Source organism: Thermobia domestica, chromosome 13, assembly GCF_964235325.1.
Source record: "Thermobia domestica chromosome 13, izTheDome1.hap1.1, whole genome shotgun sequence".
In the NCBI taxonomy this organism is placed as follows: domain Eukaryota; kingdom Metazoa; phylum Arthropoda; class Insecta; order Zygentoma; family Lepismatidae; genus Thermobia; species Thermobia domestica.
Window position 1 is genome coordinate 206,797,769 of NC_137466.1, and position 15,938 is coordinate 206,813,706.

Here is a 15,938-nt window from a genome sequence, read left to right on the forward strand (position 1 = left end):
GTCCATTGGTAAGTGAGGGAACAGTGGAACACGTTCACACCAGTTTCATCAGGAAGTTCATATAAATGTAGGATTGCGCATACCGCGGACAACAATTTGGAGGATTATTCGTAAGTGCCTGAAATTTTATCCAAGCCGATTGAAATTGTTACAGACTCTGAAATGTACCGATAAAAAGAGTAGACTTTTCTTGTGCCGTAGCATGCAAAACCTAATGGAAACTGATGATTTCACAGCACCATTACTGTTCAGTGATGAAGCCACCTTCCACCTTAGTGAAAAAACAAAACCTTTCTTCTTCTACGTGGATACTGTTACATGACTTTCATACTTATACATGCTGCAGATATAGCTTTTCCCACAGCTAGAAGAGGAACAGAGAGATTTAATTTTCCAGCAGGAGGAGGCACCACCACATTTTGCCAAAGATGTCAGAAGCGAACTGAGCAGAAGGCTATCACACGAATGGATTGGACGTGATGGTCGTGTGAATAAAGTACTTCATTCTCGGCCTCCACTTCCCGTGTGACTTCTTCCTGTGGAGTTTTGTCAAAGCAAAGTCTAACAGCCATCTTAAATGATCTTCGAGTACGAATTAAAGAGGTCATGAAATGTTACAGTGACTTCGGCAGGAATTCAAGTACAGAGTTGGTGTCTTCATTTACAAAAGAAATTTTATTGACCTGAAACAAAACACTTGTTGAGTTTCTCTTTCCTTTGATACCATTTTCAAGTATGGACGTGTTAATAAGTGAGGATTATTAATGTTTGTACTCGGAAAGATTATTATGAATGACCCTGTATAGTTAACACAAACCCCTTTCGCTCCAATCACAATTACTTTTGTTTGTTTAGGTTTTATTTTAATTCCTCAAGTATTCTTTTTCATCATATCAATTATCACGAGAACATCGAGATTGATCGAAATTTTTATAATTTCGAAGACTAGACATTGTATTATTAAAAGTGAATGTCACCCGGAAAAATACCAAACTGTGAAAAATAAGTTATTATTGGTTTGGTTAAAAACAGGAAGAAGGACACCAGGAAACTGAATAATACCCATACGACAAAACAATTTCTTCAGTGAAAGTGTAAAAGCTGTGTTTTCTATGCATACGTCACAAAACTATTATTTCATAGTCTAGAATGTACTGGCCCGGAAGGACATGAGAAAGAAAAATAACAAATGAGGCAAATATAAAAACTCCTGGTTTCTAAACCAGGGGGTTCAGTTCAGTTTTGGATGGAGTCTCGGTCGGTCTTGGCTCGCATCTGAGAACGCGTTTTAGTCTCGTCTCGAGTATACGCGAAAGTCTCGTCTTAACGATTCTTGGTTAAGTCAACAGTCCGATGGACCAGAACATGTAAGTTGTGTATTTTATGGTTTTTCTTAATTTTACACATCAGTATGGGCAGGCAATGCAATTCTCACAGTCCTCGTAACCGTAGGTTATGATAAACCCGAGTAGTAGTATAATAACAGCAATAATAACAAATGTAATAGCAGTATTCTATTGTAATGCTATGCATTCTTGATTTATTTATCAGTTCATGTATTGCTGCTGGATAATTACGTCTGTAATTTAGAACATTGAGATAATGTTAATAATCTATTCACAAGTGGGTGACTCACATATTAATCCGTCATCATTATCGGGTCTAGAATAGCACTGTAAGAGTCACACCCACATCTTGTATAGACAAGCTCACATAATAAAATGAGATAGCAAAAGGTAGATTATTGAGTACTCATTGTCTCTCATAAATAACTATAACCCCATTCTCCTGTGTCAGGTTGATTCACATAGTAAGTAAATACTATATGACCGAGGTAAGCAAGAGTAAGTGATAGATATGGATAAATAGGTACTGAATAACCTTAACCATCAAGATAATTACCAATACAGATTATCACATTACCTGTGATATAAATTATGATAATATGGTAATATTATATGTGACATTAAGTAATGAATAAATCAGTGATAATAATCAGATATCTGTGATGTTATAGTAATATACAACCTGTGATATGGCTCCCCGAAATGAATAAGAGGACTTATGATTGTACTGCCTGAACATAATTATGTGTAATGCATAAACCTTATTTCTATGTGTAGTGTTGGTTACTTAAACTTGTGATTCGCTCTCAGTGCAATTTTCATATTTCATTTTACTACTTTCACTAGTTAACTATGGCTAACACTCGATCACAAAGTAGGTCTAATAGTGCAACACCGGTTTCCATGATCCTCCCCCCTGTCTCCTTAGATGTATTTTCCGATGGACCGTCTGAAAGTGTTGACAGATTTTTGGCAAATTTTGAACGTTTGGCCGAGATCAACGCGTGGACACCCGATCGGATTAAAGCTATCTTTCCCACATGTTTAAGTGGACCGCCTTTGTATTGGTACAAGACACAGGAAGAGTCTTTACGTAACAAAGACTGGGCGGGTTTGAAAGCTGCGTTTGAGGAGCAATTTGGGTCTTGTCAGATACCATTAACAGCACTTAATGCCTACAGGTCGCGAGTTCAAAACCCGGGCGAACCACTAACGCACTACTTATTTGAGAAGAAGTTCTTGGCTGATAAGTACAATCCCACCCTTCCCTTTAAAGACTTTATGGCAGATGCTGTTATTGCTATGCTTCCCCAACACATGCATTATTTTTCTCAAAAGACGTTCGCGAATTTTGAGGCATTAATTAAGGAAGCATTTACTAGGCAGAAGGCTGACCTGTTATTACACCAGCGCATTGCGGAACAACAGCGGGTCGTGTCATGTGACCCTCAGCTTTCCCCGGTGGCCCCACAAGCTACTGCCAACCCAACTGTATATTCTACTCCCCAGGTTAGGCAAGCAGACCCATACGCCGAAATAATGGACAAGCTGGACAAGTTACAGCTCCAGTTCAATTCCCATAAGGCTCATGTACATTTTGCAGAAACTTCATCCAGACCCCCCACCCCCCGCGCAACTTCTCCTGCTCCGTCCTATCAACAGGATTACCGCAGAAGCCAGGAAGCATGTAACAATTGTGCTAAGTGTAATCATCGGCACGATAAGCCTCCTGCGACTAAAACTAAACAGGGCAACAAGAACAAGGAATCGAACTCGGCCCAGCAGGCCAAAGTAAAGCACCAGAAGAAGAAGAAGAAGCAAAATAATACATTTCCAAAAGGCAATGATAATTACCACGCGTATTATGGACAATTTCCGCCGGCATACCCTCCGTATGCCCCGCCATATCCGTATTACGGATACCCCCCGCCGACTCCTTACGCTTTCCCACCCCATCCCCCTCCCCCGATAGCCCAACCACCTAAACCGTTCGAACCTGTTCCCGATCCAAAAAACTGAATTTGCCTCAGGAGCCGTCAGCTCCTGAACCAGCCCCTTCAAGTCCATCTCAACAGCCAGTCCCTAACCATGATACCTTACCTCGTACCATTCTCACCCTACCACTACAGTCTGAAGGCCAATTATTCTACGTTCAGGGTTCGATAGGGAACGTAAAACGCCGTTTTCTGATTGATACTGGAGCAGAGAGCTCCCTGTTACCGTGGACAGCCCTACCACGCAATGTGACTGTATTTAAGATGGAAACAAATCTGTATGGTGTAAGCGAGAAACCGTTATCGCTTAAGTATGCAGCATATATTAAGATTAATTTGGCAGGAAAATCATTTACGGTTTTATTTAGGCTTATTCCAATTCCTAAATTTCCTATTATTTTGGCTAATAATTTTTTGAAAACTCATCAAGCCGTAATTGAATATCAGAATAATACACTCACATTACGTCATTTTGGCTGTCGTCCAAATTCAGATCAGAATATACCCGTAGGCTCTACTCAATTGCCTCCTGCAGTTGCTTCGAAAGTGCAGACGAATCAACACTTTACGTTGGTTTGTAAACAAACCACAACCGTCCCTCCACGCTCTGTTGTTTTCATTCCACTTGATATACCGTTAGGTGTCAATTTTAGTGCTGTTCACATACATACACCTATCAACAGCAACCTACAACGTTGCTTTATTGCTCACACAGTAGCTAGTACAGACAACATAGAGGTTCCCGTTGTAAATCTGGCTTCCACGCCCAAACACTTTCACAAGGGAACGCCTTTGGCTATTGCGTCTGTTTTACCAGACATTCCTGAGTCGCTACATGTAAATACTGTACGTAAGTTGTTTACACCGACTGCTGAGCATGCACAACAGAAAACAAAAGAACGCATTGCGAAAATTGGTCACCTTATTGATTCACAACAATTCAAAATTAACAAAGAGTTGAGTAATGAACAACAACAGGAATTAAGGGATGTGCTTACTAAATATGCTAGTGTTTTCAAATGGTCTGACACTGATTTTTCCCATATAGATGCATATGAAGCCACTCTTGACTTAAAATCTAGAGAACCTTTTCGGTCCCCGATGTTTACGGTGCCACACCGATTACGGCCTAGGGCAAAACAACAAGTACTGAAATTATTAGAGATGGGTATTATTGAATTAAGCAATTCAGCAACTCGGAATAATATTCTAGTAGTTCCCAAACCTAACTCTGACGATCTGCGCATTTGCTTGGATTTACGTAGACTCAATCTTGCCTGCCATCCAATCCGGGATTCTCCAGCCAATATGGCGGACGTTATCGAGAACCTAGCAGATGCTACGTACTTCTGCTGTTTCGATTTATCGCAGTCGTTTTTTCAGGTCCCCTTAGACCCCGAGGACCGTCCTTTTACTGCATTTTCCGTACCGTCCCTAAATCTTAAGCATTCCATGTACCAACTGACAGCCATGCCCATGGGGCATGTTAACAGCACGATTATGCTCCAACGCATTTTGCGTGACATTTTTGAAAACGTGGATCCCAACCACCTTACTATGTATGTGGATGACCTTTATTTAGGGGCGCGCACGTTTGAAGAACTGTTGGTAAGTCTAGAGAAAGTACTAGCGACTGCACAACGTTACTCGGTTTTGTTCAATCTCAAAAAATCAATGTTTGGCGTGACAACGCTAAAGTGTCTTGGCTTTATAATCCGAGCAGGTCACATTCAACCAGACATTATATTCAACCCAAGATACGGAGCATGCCCTGGTGGTGGACTCCAGTTTAATTGGCGTCGGAGCCTGTTTATTACAGAAACGCGCCTCTGATGCCGACTGGCACCCGGTGCAGTTTGCATCATCCCGTCATCTGCCACGGAAGACGCCCCCACCCATCTATGAGCTTGAATTATATGCGGTCTATTTTGGGCTTAAAAAATTCTATAAATATTTAATTGGACAGGAATTCACCATTTACACCGATTCACTAGCGGTCACAGCCATGAAAACCTCGAATCACCTTAGTCCCAAATTACTGAGGTGGCGAGATTTCTTTAGTACATTCTCTTTCAATATCAAACATTTGACCGGAAGCAAGAACGGATTGGCAGACATGATGAGTAGGAACCCACTCCCGGTTACGCAGGAAACGATAGCGGAAGCGGAAGAAACCCCGCATGAGTACCAAATGCTGGCTCTCGACAAACGAGTTGATGTAGGTGAACTACAGCGCCAGGACTCATTTCTAGGGAAGATTATACGCGCCTTACAAACTGAAGATACCTCTCAGCGCCAATATAACCAATGGAAAAAGCAATTCACGCTTTCGAATGGTATCCTGTATAGGAAGATCAAGGCAATACCTAACGACAGACTAGTACTCTGCGTTCCTAACAGATTACGGGATTCGATCTTTGATGAACTACACACGCATTCATTAACCCACCCGGGATTTACCAAATTACATCTGCTAGTTAAATCAAAGTATTACTTTCCGCAGATGAAACAATGGCTATATCGGAAATTAGCTAGGTGTCACGAATGCTCTCTATTTAAAAGATCGTATAAACCGTCTGTCGAAACAGTGCAACAACTACCCCACGACACTATCTTCAAGTGCTTTTCCATTGACTTGGCCGGGAAGTTAATCGCTTCCGAACCAGATCAATATCTGTACTTCTACTTGGCGACAGACCATGCTAGTGGGTTTGTTATCACTGCACCTGTAAGATCCCCCACGTCAGAAGCTTTCATTAGTTTCTTTATGGACCATATAGTGACGCCCTACTCTTGTCCATCTCTCGTTTTTATGGACAAACAAACATCCCACACGTCCACAAAAACGCGGCAATTCTTAGCAAGTATGGGGGTAGAAGTTCGCTACGCCCTCCCCCACCATCATCAAACTTTGGGGCACGCTGAGAATCGAATCGGAGCCATCCAGAATGCATTGCGTTTCCTTACCAAGGAACAACACGCACGATGGCCGGACTTTCTACAGACCGCCACTGCTACTGTAAATAAGACACCCCTTACGGAACTTCGCGTCAGTCCCTTCTCGATCCTGTTTGGTATCGAACCAGCGTTCATTATTGATCGTGTGCTTAATGCACCCGACCAAGAACTAAGCAATCACGAGAGGCTAACTCTTGCACGGGAAACGCGGGACTACGTGTTATACCGAAGGAATCAAATATTTGAACGACAACGCGAAAAATTGCATTCTAAGAAGCAACCGACAGAGTTTCTCCCTGGATCTAAAGTCGTGGTGCAACGCATGTATGCCAAACCCGGTCATTGCAGGAGTATTCAACAACTCTTTGATGGCCCCTTTGAAATTCACAGCCGCCTAGATGGTAATTCATATATGGTCTTAATGAACGGTCAACAGGTCCCAATAGCAAAATCACGTCTGAAACTATATATACCGGATGAAAATCCGAGTCCCGAATTTCAGACGAAGTACAGACGATATCTGTAACCACATTCCATGGTAGCAGAGCAATCGTGTAGCATTCCGTGTATAAATGCACAATATATATATATATATATATATATATATATATATATATATATATATATATATATATATATATATATATATATGTGCTCAAACGCCCGACTTTGTCTCTTGTTTTCACATATATCATACCCTGCTTTTGTATCCAGAGGTTCCGCAAACCCCACCTACCCGTGTCTACCCCTCTACCTCCGTCACTATCTAGTGCCGTAGTTCCCCCCCAAGCCCCTCCCATGTTGGTTATTTGTAGACGGAAAAAGGGCAAATGACTATCTCCAGCCATTGCATGCACATTTCTACACTTATACATAATGACTGCTTGGTCCACGCCAGCGTGCATACGCGTAGCAGCCATATTGGTTTTCCAGTCCATGTGTAATTGATTTCATTTTCGCGACTATTTCATGCACCAGCTTGTTATTGAGTGTTACTTGCTAATGCGGACACGTCTCAGTGTATATGCAGCTTGTGCAGCTATTCGTTCTACGAGTAATCCTACACGCTTCGTAGGCTAACGTATGTTACCCTCCTCCTTCCCTTTCAGAGACAAATGATCTTACGTACACATATATGATGCATTTTTTTCATACAAGGAATAGCTTATTTAGACTTCCATACGTTATATTATTTACTTTTATTCTCAAGTAAAAAAAAAAACTTAGGCATATACCCACGGGTTTCACTAAGTTCATCACGGTACTTCACAAATAAACCACGCTTCATGTCATCCCATGATGCATTTTCAAACATAACAACTGTTTACAGAACGAGTTTGTTCACTGTAAAAGGTTTCATTGTGTAAAAACAATAGATAATTCAAGGGAGACATGCGCCCCCTTGAATTCTAAGGGCTTTGGTTCCCCCCGAATTGTACCAGTGCACCAATTACACTGGTCCCCCTGGAATTTTGAGGGAATACCCCCCACATTGACTCTCAAAAATGGTCACCATAATAGTTACAGTATCTAATATACTTCATCCTCCCCACATTTCCCTCGCTCCGATCAACATTTGAGTAATTCCTATGCGAAAGTAACTACAAACAAATACAAACCAATATATTGGATCCTTTCTCGGCGAACAACACGTAATCGCATAAAATACTATACGGTTACACGGGATATTCATTCATTTGATTAACATGACCCCCTCCAGAAAAAATATATATACTACACTGTTACGCATAACAACGATATATATTCCATTAGGTTTCATACACATGATTTCCGTGTAGTTTAAAAATCCCTTTAGGCAACAAATGCATTTTTTTCCGGAAGAAGGAGAAAGATTTAGATAGACTTCAGCATAGGCTGAGTCTCTGGATTTACACAACAAAAAAAAAAACAAAATATAAAATATTCCCAGGAAAATACAACATAGGTTGTATGTAGCCCTATTCCCTGACCCACCCATTCCTTCTTTCTCTCTAAGCAAAAAAAAAAAAAAATTTTGAGCACGTCTCAAATAGATACGGCAATAAGTAAGCTCATTCCCGTGGCAATAAACTTACATTCCTTGCCTTTCACCCCACTGAATGCATTTGTTCCCACGTTTTCCCGAAATACATTTTCGTGTGTACAAACACAACACACGAATCCATATACAAACACATAAAAAGAATATCTTTCGCGTCGCGCCCAACCGAAGTGTAAGTTAATAGTACATTCGTACTCACCACGCTACCCGTTTGGAGCATCTTCTTCACGATGTGCACATAACAGACTAATTACTTTAATGCACATCCCCGTTTGATTTGCATAGCTTGGGAACCACTTTCACTCAGGGTTTCCCCCTCCTTCCTGATCTTTTACGGTCGTAGTCAGGAGCCTCCCAATGCAAGTGCATTCGCACGCATCAGTGAATCCTGCACCAGTCAGGTGGCTATCCTGCCAAGAAGGAATTCCCACCGTGACTTTCAACAGGTCAACGAATTCTTCTGTACTAAAATTACCTGTCTTATGACCCCAACTCGTACAGCTAACTCTTGGGAAGTAAATTATTGCATGGCATAAGGCAAGACATATAAAAAAAAAGAAAAAAAATAGCACTTGCATTTGCATTTCGTTTTAATAAGTTCAATTGTAGACTACCTGTAAGACGAGTTCGTTTTCTCCCTTTCAGGTGGCTCGTCTCTGTTTTTGGCCTTATTGCAGTACATCCCGTGAGGGCCCAAACCCCCTTCGATATGGTAACTCTGGTTACGATTATCAGTGCCGTGGGTACTGTAGGATGTGTGATATCTATTATCTTTTGCTTCTGTTGGTGTCGATACGGCAGACCCAAACAACGTTCCAGATTCTATAACTCAAATATTACATCACAGTTCACGCATCCTCGCCTAAGTGCTTCTTCCACTCACAACAATGGGGCAGACCCCCTTCTGTTAACACGTTTGGAAGGACGCCATGCATCAACACCTTCGCTACACGATCCCGCATCTGATTCCTGTACCACTCCACCCAGACCTGCATCTCCTCCTGTGGATACATTGCTTAGCCCGAGATATTTCTCACAAACACCATTGTAAATATTCCCTAACATTAGTTGGTGGTGGTATCTTCTATTCGTCTTATCCTTAATCAAAAAAAAAACCGTATGCTATCTCCCTTTTCCTTATCACACCCTCTTGTGCCTATTAACCTTTTATTCCCCTTCCCTTAACCCTTTCTGCCTACATTAACGTTTACATTCATGTCAGATTGCACTGAAAGGGAATTACAGGTGCATCTTGGATGCACATTAATTTACAAAGGCTAAGGTTTGTGCATAAAGGAAAAACCAGTGGAATATACAACATTCCCCTGATATTTATGTATCTATGTATTTACTTTATTTAGTTGATTTATTTTATGTATATATATATATATATATTTTGTGTTTATATTGTTCATATCTGTAACATGTATATAATGATTAACGGGTGTGATAATCCATTGCCTGCCATACGAGTCAGACAATCCTTTTTTCTACAATGTTTAAAGGTAAATTGATATGCAACTTTAACGCTTTACTCTTCTGGATCCCATCGATACATTTAATTATCGGTTGTTCGTCCTTCCTGGACATACCCTTTCGATGTATTCGTCACTGTACTAAAGGTGTTAACGCTGTATTTGCACCGCTATTACAACCTTATGCCTCATTAGCCACCCTTGGTAGCAATCGCTAGTTAATGTTATTCTTCTTCCCTCTGTCCCTGCACCAAGCATTCTAGGCATGAAACTGACGTTGCATCTAGTATATAGGAAGTGTGCTTCACGAGTTTCATGAGACATAGTGTTTTCCAGTGCCTTGCTGAACTCCTTATACAGGGTGACCATCGAACTATGATCGAAATTCACAATTTTGGGCATCCATTATAGGATTGCTCAGTATTATTTTTTAAGTGGGGGAATATCACGAGAACATCGAGATTGATCGAAATTTTTATAATTTCGAAGACTAGACATTGTATTATTAAAAGTGAATGTCACCCGGAAAAATACCAAACTGTGAAAAATAAGTTATTATTGGTTTGGTTAAAAACAGGAAGAAGGACACCAGGAAACTGAATAATACCCATACGACAAAACAATTTCTTCAGTGAAAGTGTAAAAGCTGTGTTTTCTATGCATACGTCACAAAACTATTATTTCATAGTCTAGAATGTACTGGCCCGGAAGGACATGAGAAAGAAAAATAACAAATGAGGCAAATATAAAAACTCCTGGTTTCTAAACCAGGGGGTTCAGTTCAGTTTTGGATGGAGTCTCGGTCGGTCTTGGCTCGCATCTGAGAACGCGTTTTAGTCTCGTCTCGAGTATACGCGAAAGTCTCGTCTTAACGATTCTTGGTTAAGTCAACAGTCCGATGGACCAGAACATGTAAGTTGTGTATTTTATGGTTTTTCTTAATTTTACACATCAGTATGGGCAGGCAATGCAATTCTCACAGTCCTCGTAACCGTAGGTTATGATAAACCCGAGTAGTAGTATAATAACAGCAATAATAACAAATGTAATAGCAGTATTCTATTGTAATGCTATGCATTCTTGATTTATTTATCAGTTCATGTATTGCTGCTGGATAATTACGTCTGTAATTTAGAACATTGAGATAATGTTAATAATCTATTCACAAGTGGGTGACTCACATATTAATCCGTCATCATTATCGGGTCTAGAATAGCACTGTAAGAGTCACACCCACATCTTGTATAGACAAGCTCACATAATAAAATGAGATAGCAAAAGGTAGATTATTGAGTACTCATTGTCTCTCATAAATAACTATAACCCCATTCTCCTGTGTCAGGTTGATTCACATAGTAAGTAAATACTATATGACCGAGGTAAGCAAGAGTAAGTGATAGATATGGATAAATAGGTACTGAATAACCTTAACCATCAAGATAATTACCAATACAGATTATCACATTACCTGTGATATAAATTATGATAATATGGTAATATTATATGTGACATTAAGTAATGAATAAATCAGTGATAATAATCAGATATCTGTGATGTTATAGTAATATATAACCTGTGATACAATAGACAGTCAAACTTCAACAAGTCTAAGTTATCTGACTTCAAACTTCCTACCGATTACTTTTTTAGTTAATCAACAGTGAAGCACTCTTTTCTTTCCTAGATTCAAGTAATTAAAAATTACCCCATCAAGAAGTCGCGGTCGGAAAGAGGGATTTCCGCCGTCGACGGTGGCGGGCCGCCGGAGCCAGCCGGCATCCGTCCGCGGCAGCACGACGATCTACTTGTTCAAAGTTGCCGACCTTTTGCCGAGGCGGCGAGCGGTCGAAAATCGTAAAATAAAATGCCCTTTGCGGACTCTTTGCAGACTGTTGCTGACCATCAGACTCGGCAAAACAGTCGGAAAGGCCACTTTCCGACCCTCTGCCGACTCCTTATGCCGGCCTTTTTTCGACGGCGGCGCCGGCGCATTCAATGCTCATTTCCGGCTGTTTACCGACTGCTCGGCAAGGCAACTATTCGTCGCGGTCTAAAATCTCGCGGAATGACGCCGGTGTCCGGCGCCGGCAATCTGACCGTGGCATTTGATCGGTATGGACAAATTGTTCAACTATAGGCGGCAAGATCATGATGAGGCAATTTTGGATATTGGAATTCTTGAATGTGGAGGTCGGAGCAGAGAAAGTAACTTTTCTACTTACGTTTGGGATCAAATCCAACCACGAATGCTGGACAGGATACATAGACTATCTCTCCTGCGGGAGTTCTGTTGAGACATGACCACCCATCAAAGGTAGTAGGGCAGTAACCATCTGAAAAAAAAAGACAAAAATATATATCAAATCTGCTAATGTTACTTTGCTGAATGACCTAGTGGCTATTGCCCATCTTTCACTTGAGACATTATTTTTAGCATTTCTAAGATTTTTTCTTTGCACGCAGTATAATTTAATTATAACGATAATATGTGCATGTTACTATATACAGGGTGTCCAATATACAATGAAACCCGGAGTTTGGCATAGTACAACTTTTGAACCTGAAGAGATACATAAATACTGGTGATATCAAAATTAATAAATACTGGTGTTCATACATATATTTTTAACCTAGAAAGCAACGATTGAGGTACAGTAGAAAGCGCACAGTGTTACTAGATGTAGCCGAAAATGATTTTTTTTTTGCAAAACATGTAAATTGACTCATAACTCATACGTATGGATGTTCCGTCGATAATTTTCAGTTTGTTTAGTTGGAGTAGCTTGGAAACTATGGAGCAGAAAAAAATAATTTTTCATTTACATCGATAACTAATCGGATGATGCCTCTATAAGGGGAAACTAAGGAAATCGTAGTTTTCATAAATTAACACTTTGAATTGGCAACATTGCTGATGTTTCCGTGCATCAAAAGGTATTCTAAGGATCTGTCTACATTATGCAATTCCTGAAAACAATGAAAAAGAAACTTTGAAATTATCATGATAAAACATTTACTTACATGCACCTGGCAACACTGCTATTTATTTCTATGGAGCTATTTAAAGCAAGAGATATACAAGAACAATTCTCGAACCATACAAGACCTGGAAACGAGCATTTGCAGTGCCATTAAGAACATTAACACTTCTCTTCATAAAGTTGCTTCCAAGATGGTGAAATGTGTGAACCAGTGTTTAAATCAAAACAGGCGGCTCTTTCATAATCACTATTGAGCTGGAAACTCGTTTCATGATAGTAGCAGTGTTGACGGGTACATGTAAATAAACGTTTTATGATGATAATTTCAAAGTTTTTTTTCATTGTTTTCAGGAATTGCGTAATGTAGACAGATCCTTAACATATCTTCTGATGCACTGAAACATCAGCAATGTTGCCAATTCAGAGTGATTCAGAGTGTTAATTTATGAAAACTACGATTTCCTTAGTTCCCCCTTACAGAGGCCTCATCCGATTAGTTATCGGTGTAATGAAAAATTCGTTTTTCTGCTCCATAGTTTCCAAGCTACTCCAACTAAACGAACTAAAAATTAACAACAGAACATCGATACGTATGAGTTATGAGTCAATTTACATGTTTTGCAAAAAAAAAAAAATTGATTTCCACCTTCGGTTACATCTGGCAATACTGTGTGGTTCCTAGTGTACCTCGATCGTTGCTTCCTACCTTAAAAATATGTGCATGAACAAAGCTTCATTTTGTTATAACCATTATTTGTGTATCTCTTTACGTTCAAAAGTTCTACTATGCCAAACTGCGGGATGCGTTGTATATTGAATACCCTGTACAATGGTCCGTAATATATTATATCATTTTCTTCTTTGGCCAGATCTGCCTATTTATGTTATTGAGTTTTGGGCTGGACATGAAGATCTAGGCGTTTTACAGTTAATTTAGAACATCAAAGGTATACCATTGTGAACAAAGGTATACCATTGTGAATGTGTGTATATTCGTTTATAGAGAACATACCGTATTTTGTAAAAATTAACAAGGTAAATGATAAAGTATTTACGCAAAATATATAAATTCGTATATATCGTATCCTGTCCTGTCATTTTGAACAGTGAACTAGTGAATTGCGTTTTTTTAAAAAGTGATTCTTTAGTACATCAAAAACGAACTTACGACATATATATATAACGAAGTGTGAATGTAATTGGATGTTATAATTACATACATCACATCATTTAGGGCAATGATACCTTCAGCAGTTAATCTGTCTTTACTTGCCAACATTAACGAAAAAAATTACATTTTTTGAAAATAATTATACAAATATATACATCATAGTTAGAGCTATGTGTTTCACTATTAGCAGACTACTTGGTTTCATTTCCATTTGACGCTTGTTTCAGCAGCTACGTAGTAAGACATTCCTCATTTTAAGGTTTAAAAATAATAATATAAAAGTACACAGTTAACGGATCAACTCTAAGTTTCTAGAACAATATAGCAGAGTGAAAACATTTTTAAATAGAACTAACAGCACGTTTGTAGGTAACGCGGACGAATTTAGAAAAGTGAAAACAAAAACAATTCCAGTTCCGTGAAATGAAAGTATTATAAAAACCGTAGACAATTCAGTCTAGGTGTGCAGAAGAATCTATCAACCTCCTAGTTACCACTCTTGCTTCGTAGAAAAGTGACATTGGGAAGGAGTAGTTCTGTTACTAATGGAAATGGACGTAAAAACACTGTAAGTACGCTCGCAAAGAGCTCTGTTAGTGACTCTGGTGAAAAATACACATAGACAGTCCTGACATGTAAAACGAGAATGTAAACCCTTCAATTATCTTGTAAATATCATTCATTTAATAAGCTCTTTTGGTAATGGTTTATCTTATATGCTCTTTGTTACATATTGTTGTAATAAATTAGTTTTCTTCATGTAATGCCTATAAAAGTGAATTTCTAACTCTATACTACCTGCCCTATGGCATTCAATCAATCCTATTATTTTTTTAGAATTTGTTATGGCTCCCCGGCGGGGAATCGAACCCCGGTCTCCCGCGTGACAGGCGGGGATACTAACCACTATACTACCTCTCTCAATCTAAGTCAATCATTCAATCAATCATATTATTTTAAATATTTGTTATGGCTCCCCCCGAGGAATTTAAGCTCTCGTTGTTAAGACTGTCTTGTGTACATTTCACATACTTGTAAGGCAAGACTTTTATTTTCATATTTCATTATACTTATATTTTCTGTTATGATATGCCTATAACTCAGAGACAAGCATCTTTCATACCTCTCACCATGAATTCCACTTCAGACAACAATATCAATAATACTTCTGGTACAGTTTCTATCATTCCCGACATATATGATCCAAGTACGCACCCATCCGCGGTCTCTATGATGCAGTATGACCTACTTATGCTAGTGGACAAAACCGCCTCTCCATACCGTTACTCTTCTACCAAAATATTTTGTTTCTGTTGAGGACCACAACAAAAGAACTACACCACATTATAGGAACTACCATAATAATAATAATAATAATAATAATAATAATAATAATAATAATAATAATTCACTCCTACTTCCATCCCTTTTCCTCCTTGAAGTTTATTGTGTTGTCCCTCGTTCCACAAATTCCTGCCTTCGACTCCCAATTAGCTCCAATACTTGCAATAATTATTGCCTCCTACAAACATCTTGCACTATTTTCTGTCTGTCGCCGATTACATTTTTTTCACCCGTGACCTTTGTCAACAGTAATTTTGTGGTGCATACATGGTATCAGACATGTCTTCTCATTATTTTTCTTTTCACCTTTCTTTCCATTTTTTTCTCTTCTCTTCATATACTCAAATTTGATTATAAACAGCCTTGCCTACAACCTAACAGATATACTCGTACACAGGCGTACTTTCATTTTTTTGATCCACGTCCTTTTTTGAGTTCCTTTCATTTACTTCCCACTTCCTGGACTCGTGCTCCACCCGCCCAGGGACAGCCATTTCCAGAACCCAGAGGGATGCAGCCAGCAATGTCTCCAGAGATTTCCTCTTCCTGAGAGATGCAAACAGCCCTGTTCCTGACAAATGCAGCCAGCATGTTTCCAGAAAATTCTCGTTCCTGAGAGATGCAAACA

The 15,938-nt window shown here is 39.4% G+C and overlaps 1 protein-coding gene across 3 annotated transcripts in view; it reads right to left on the reverse strand.

The window, feature by feature from the left end:
• Window positions 1-15,938, reverse strand: part of LOC145668977 (calcitonin gene-related peptide type 1 receptor-like) — a 789,948-nt gene that overhangs the window by 90,757 nt on the left and 683,253 nt on the right. For all 3 annotated transcript variants that reach the window (XM_081737282.1, XM_081737283.1, XM_081737284.1), the window contains one exon: window positions 12,037-12,147. In XM_081737282.1, coding sequence (XP_081593408.1) covers window positions 12,037-12,147 — 111 coding nt within the window. The remainder of the gene's footprint in view (window positions 1-12,036; window positions 12,148-15,938) is intronic.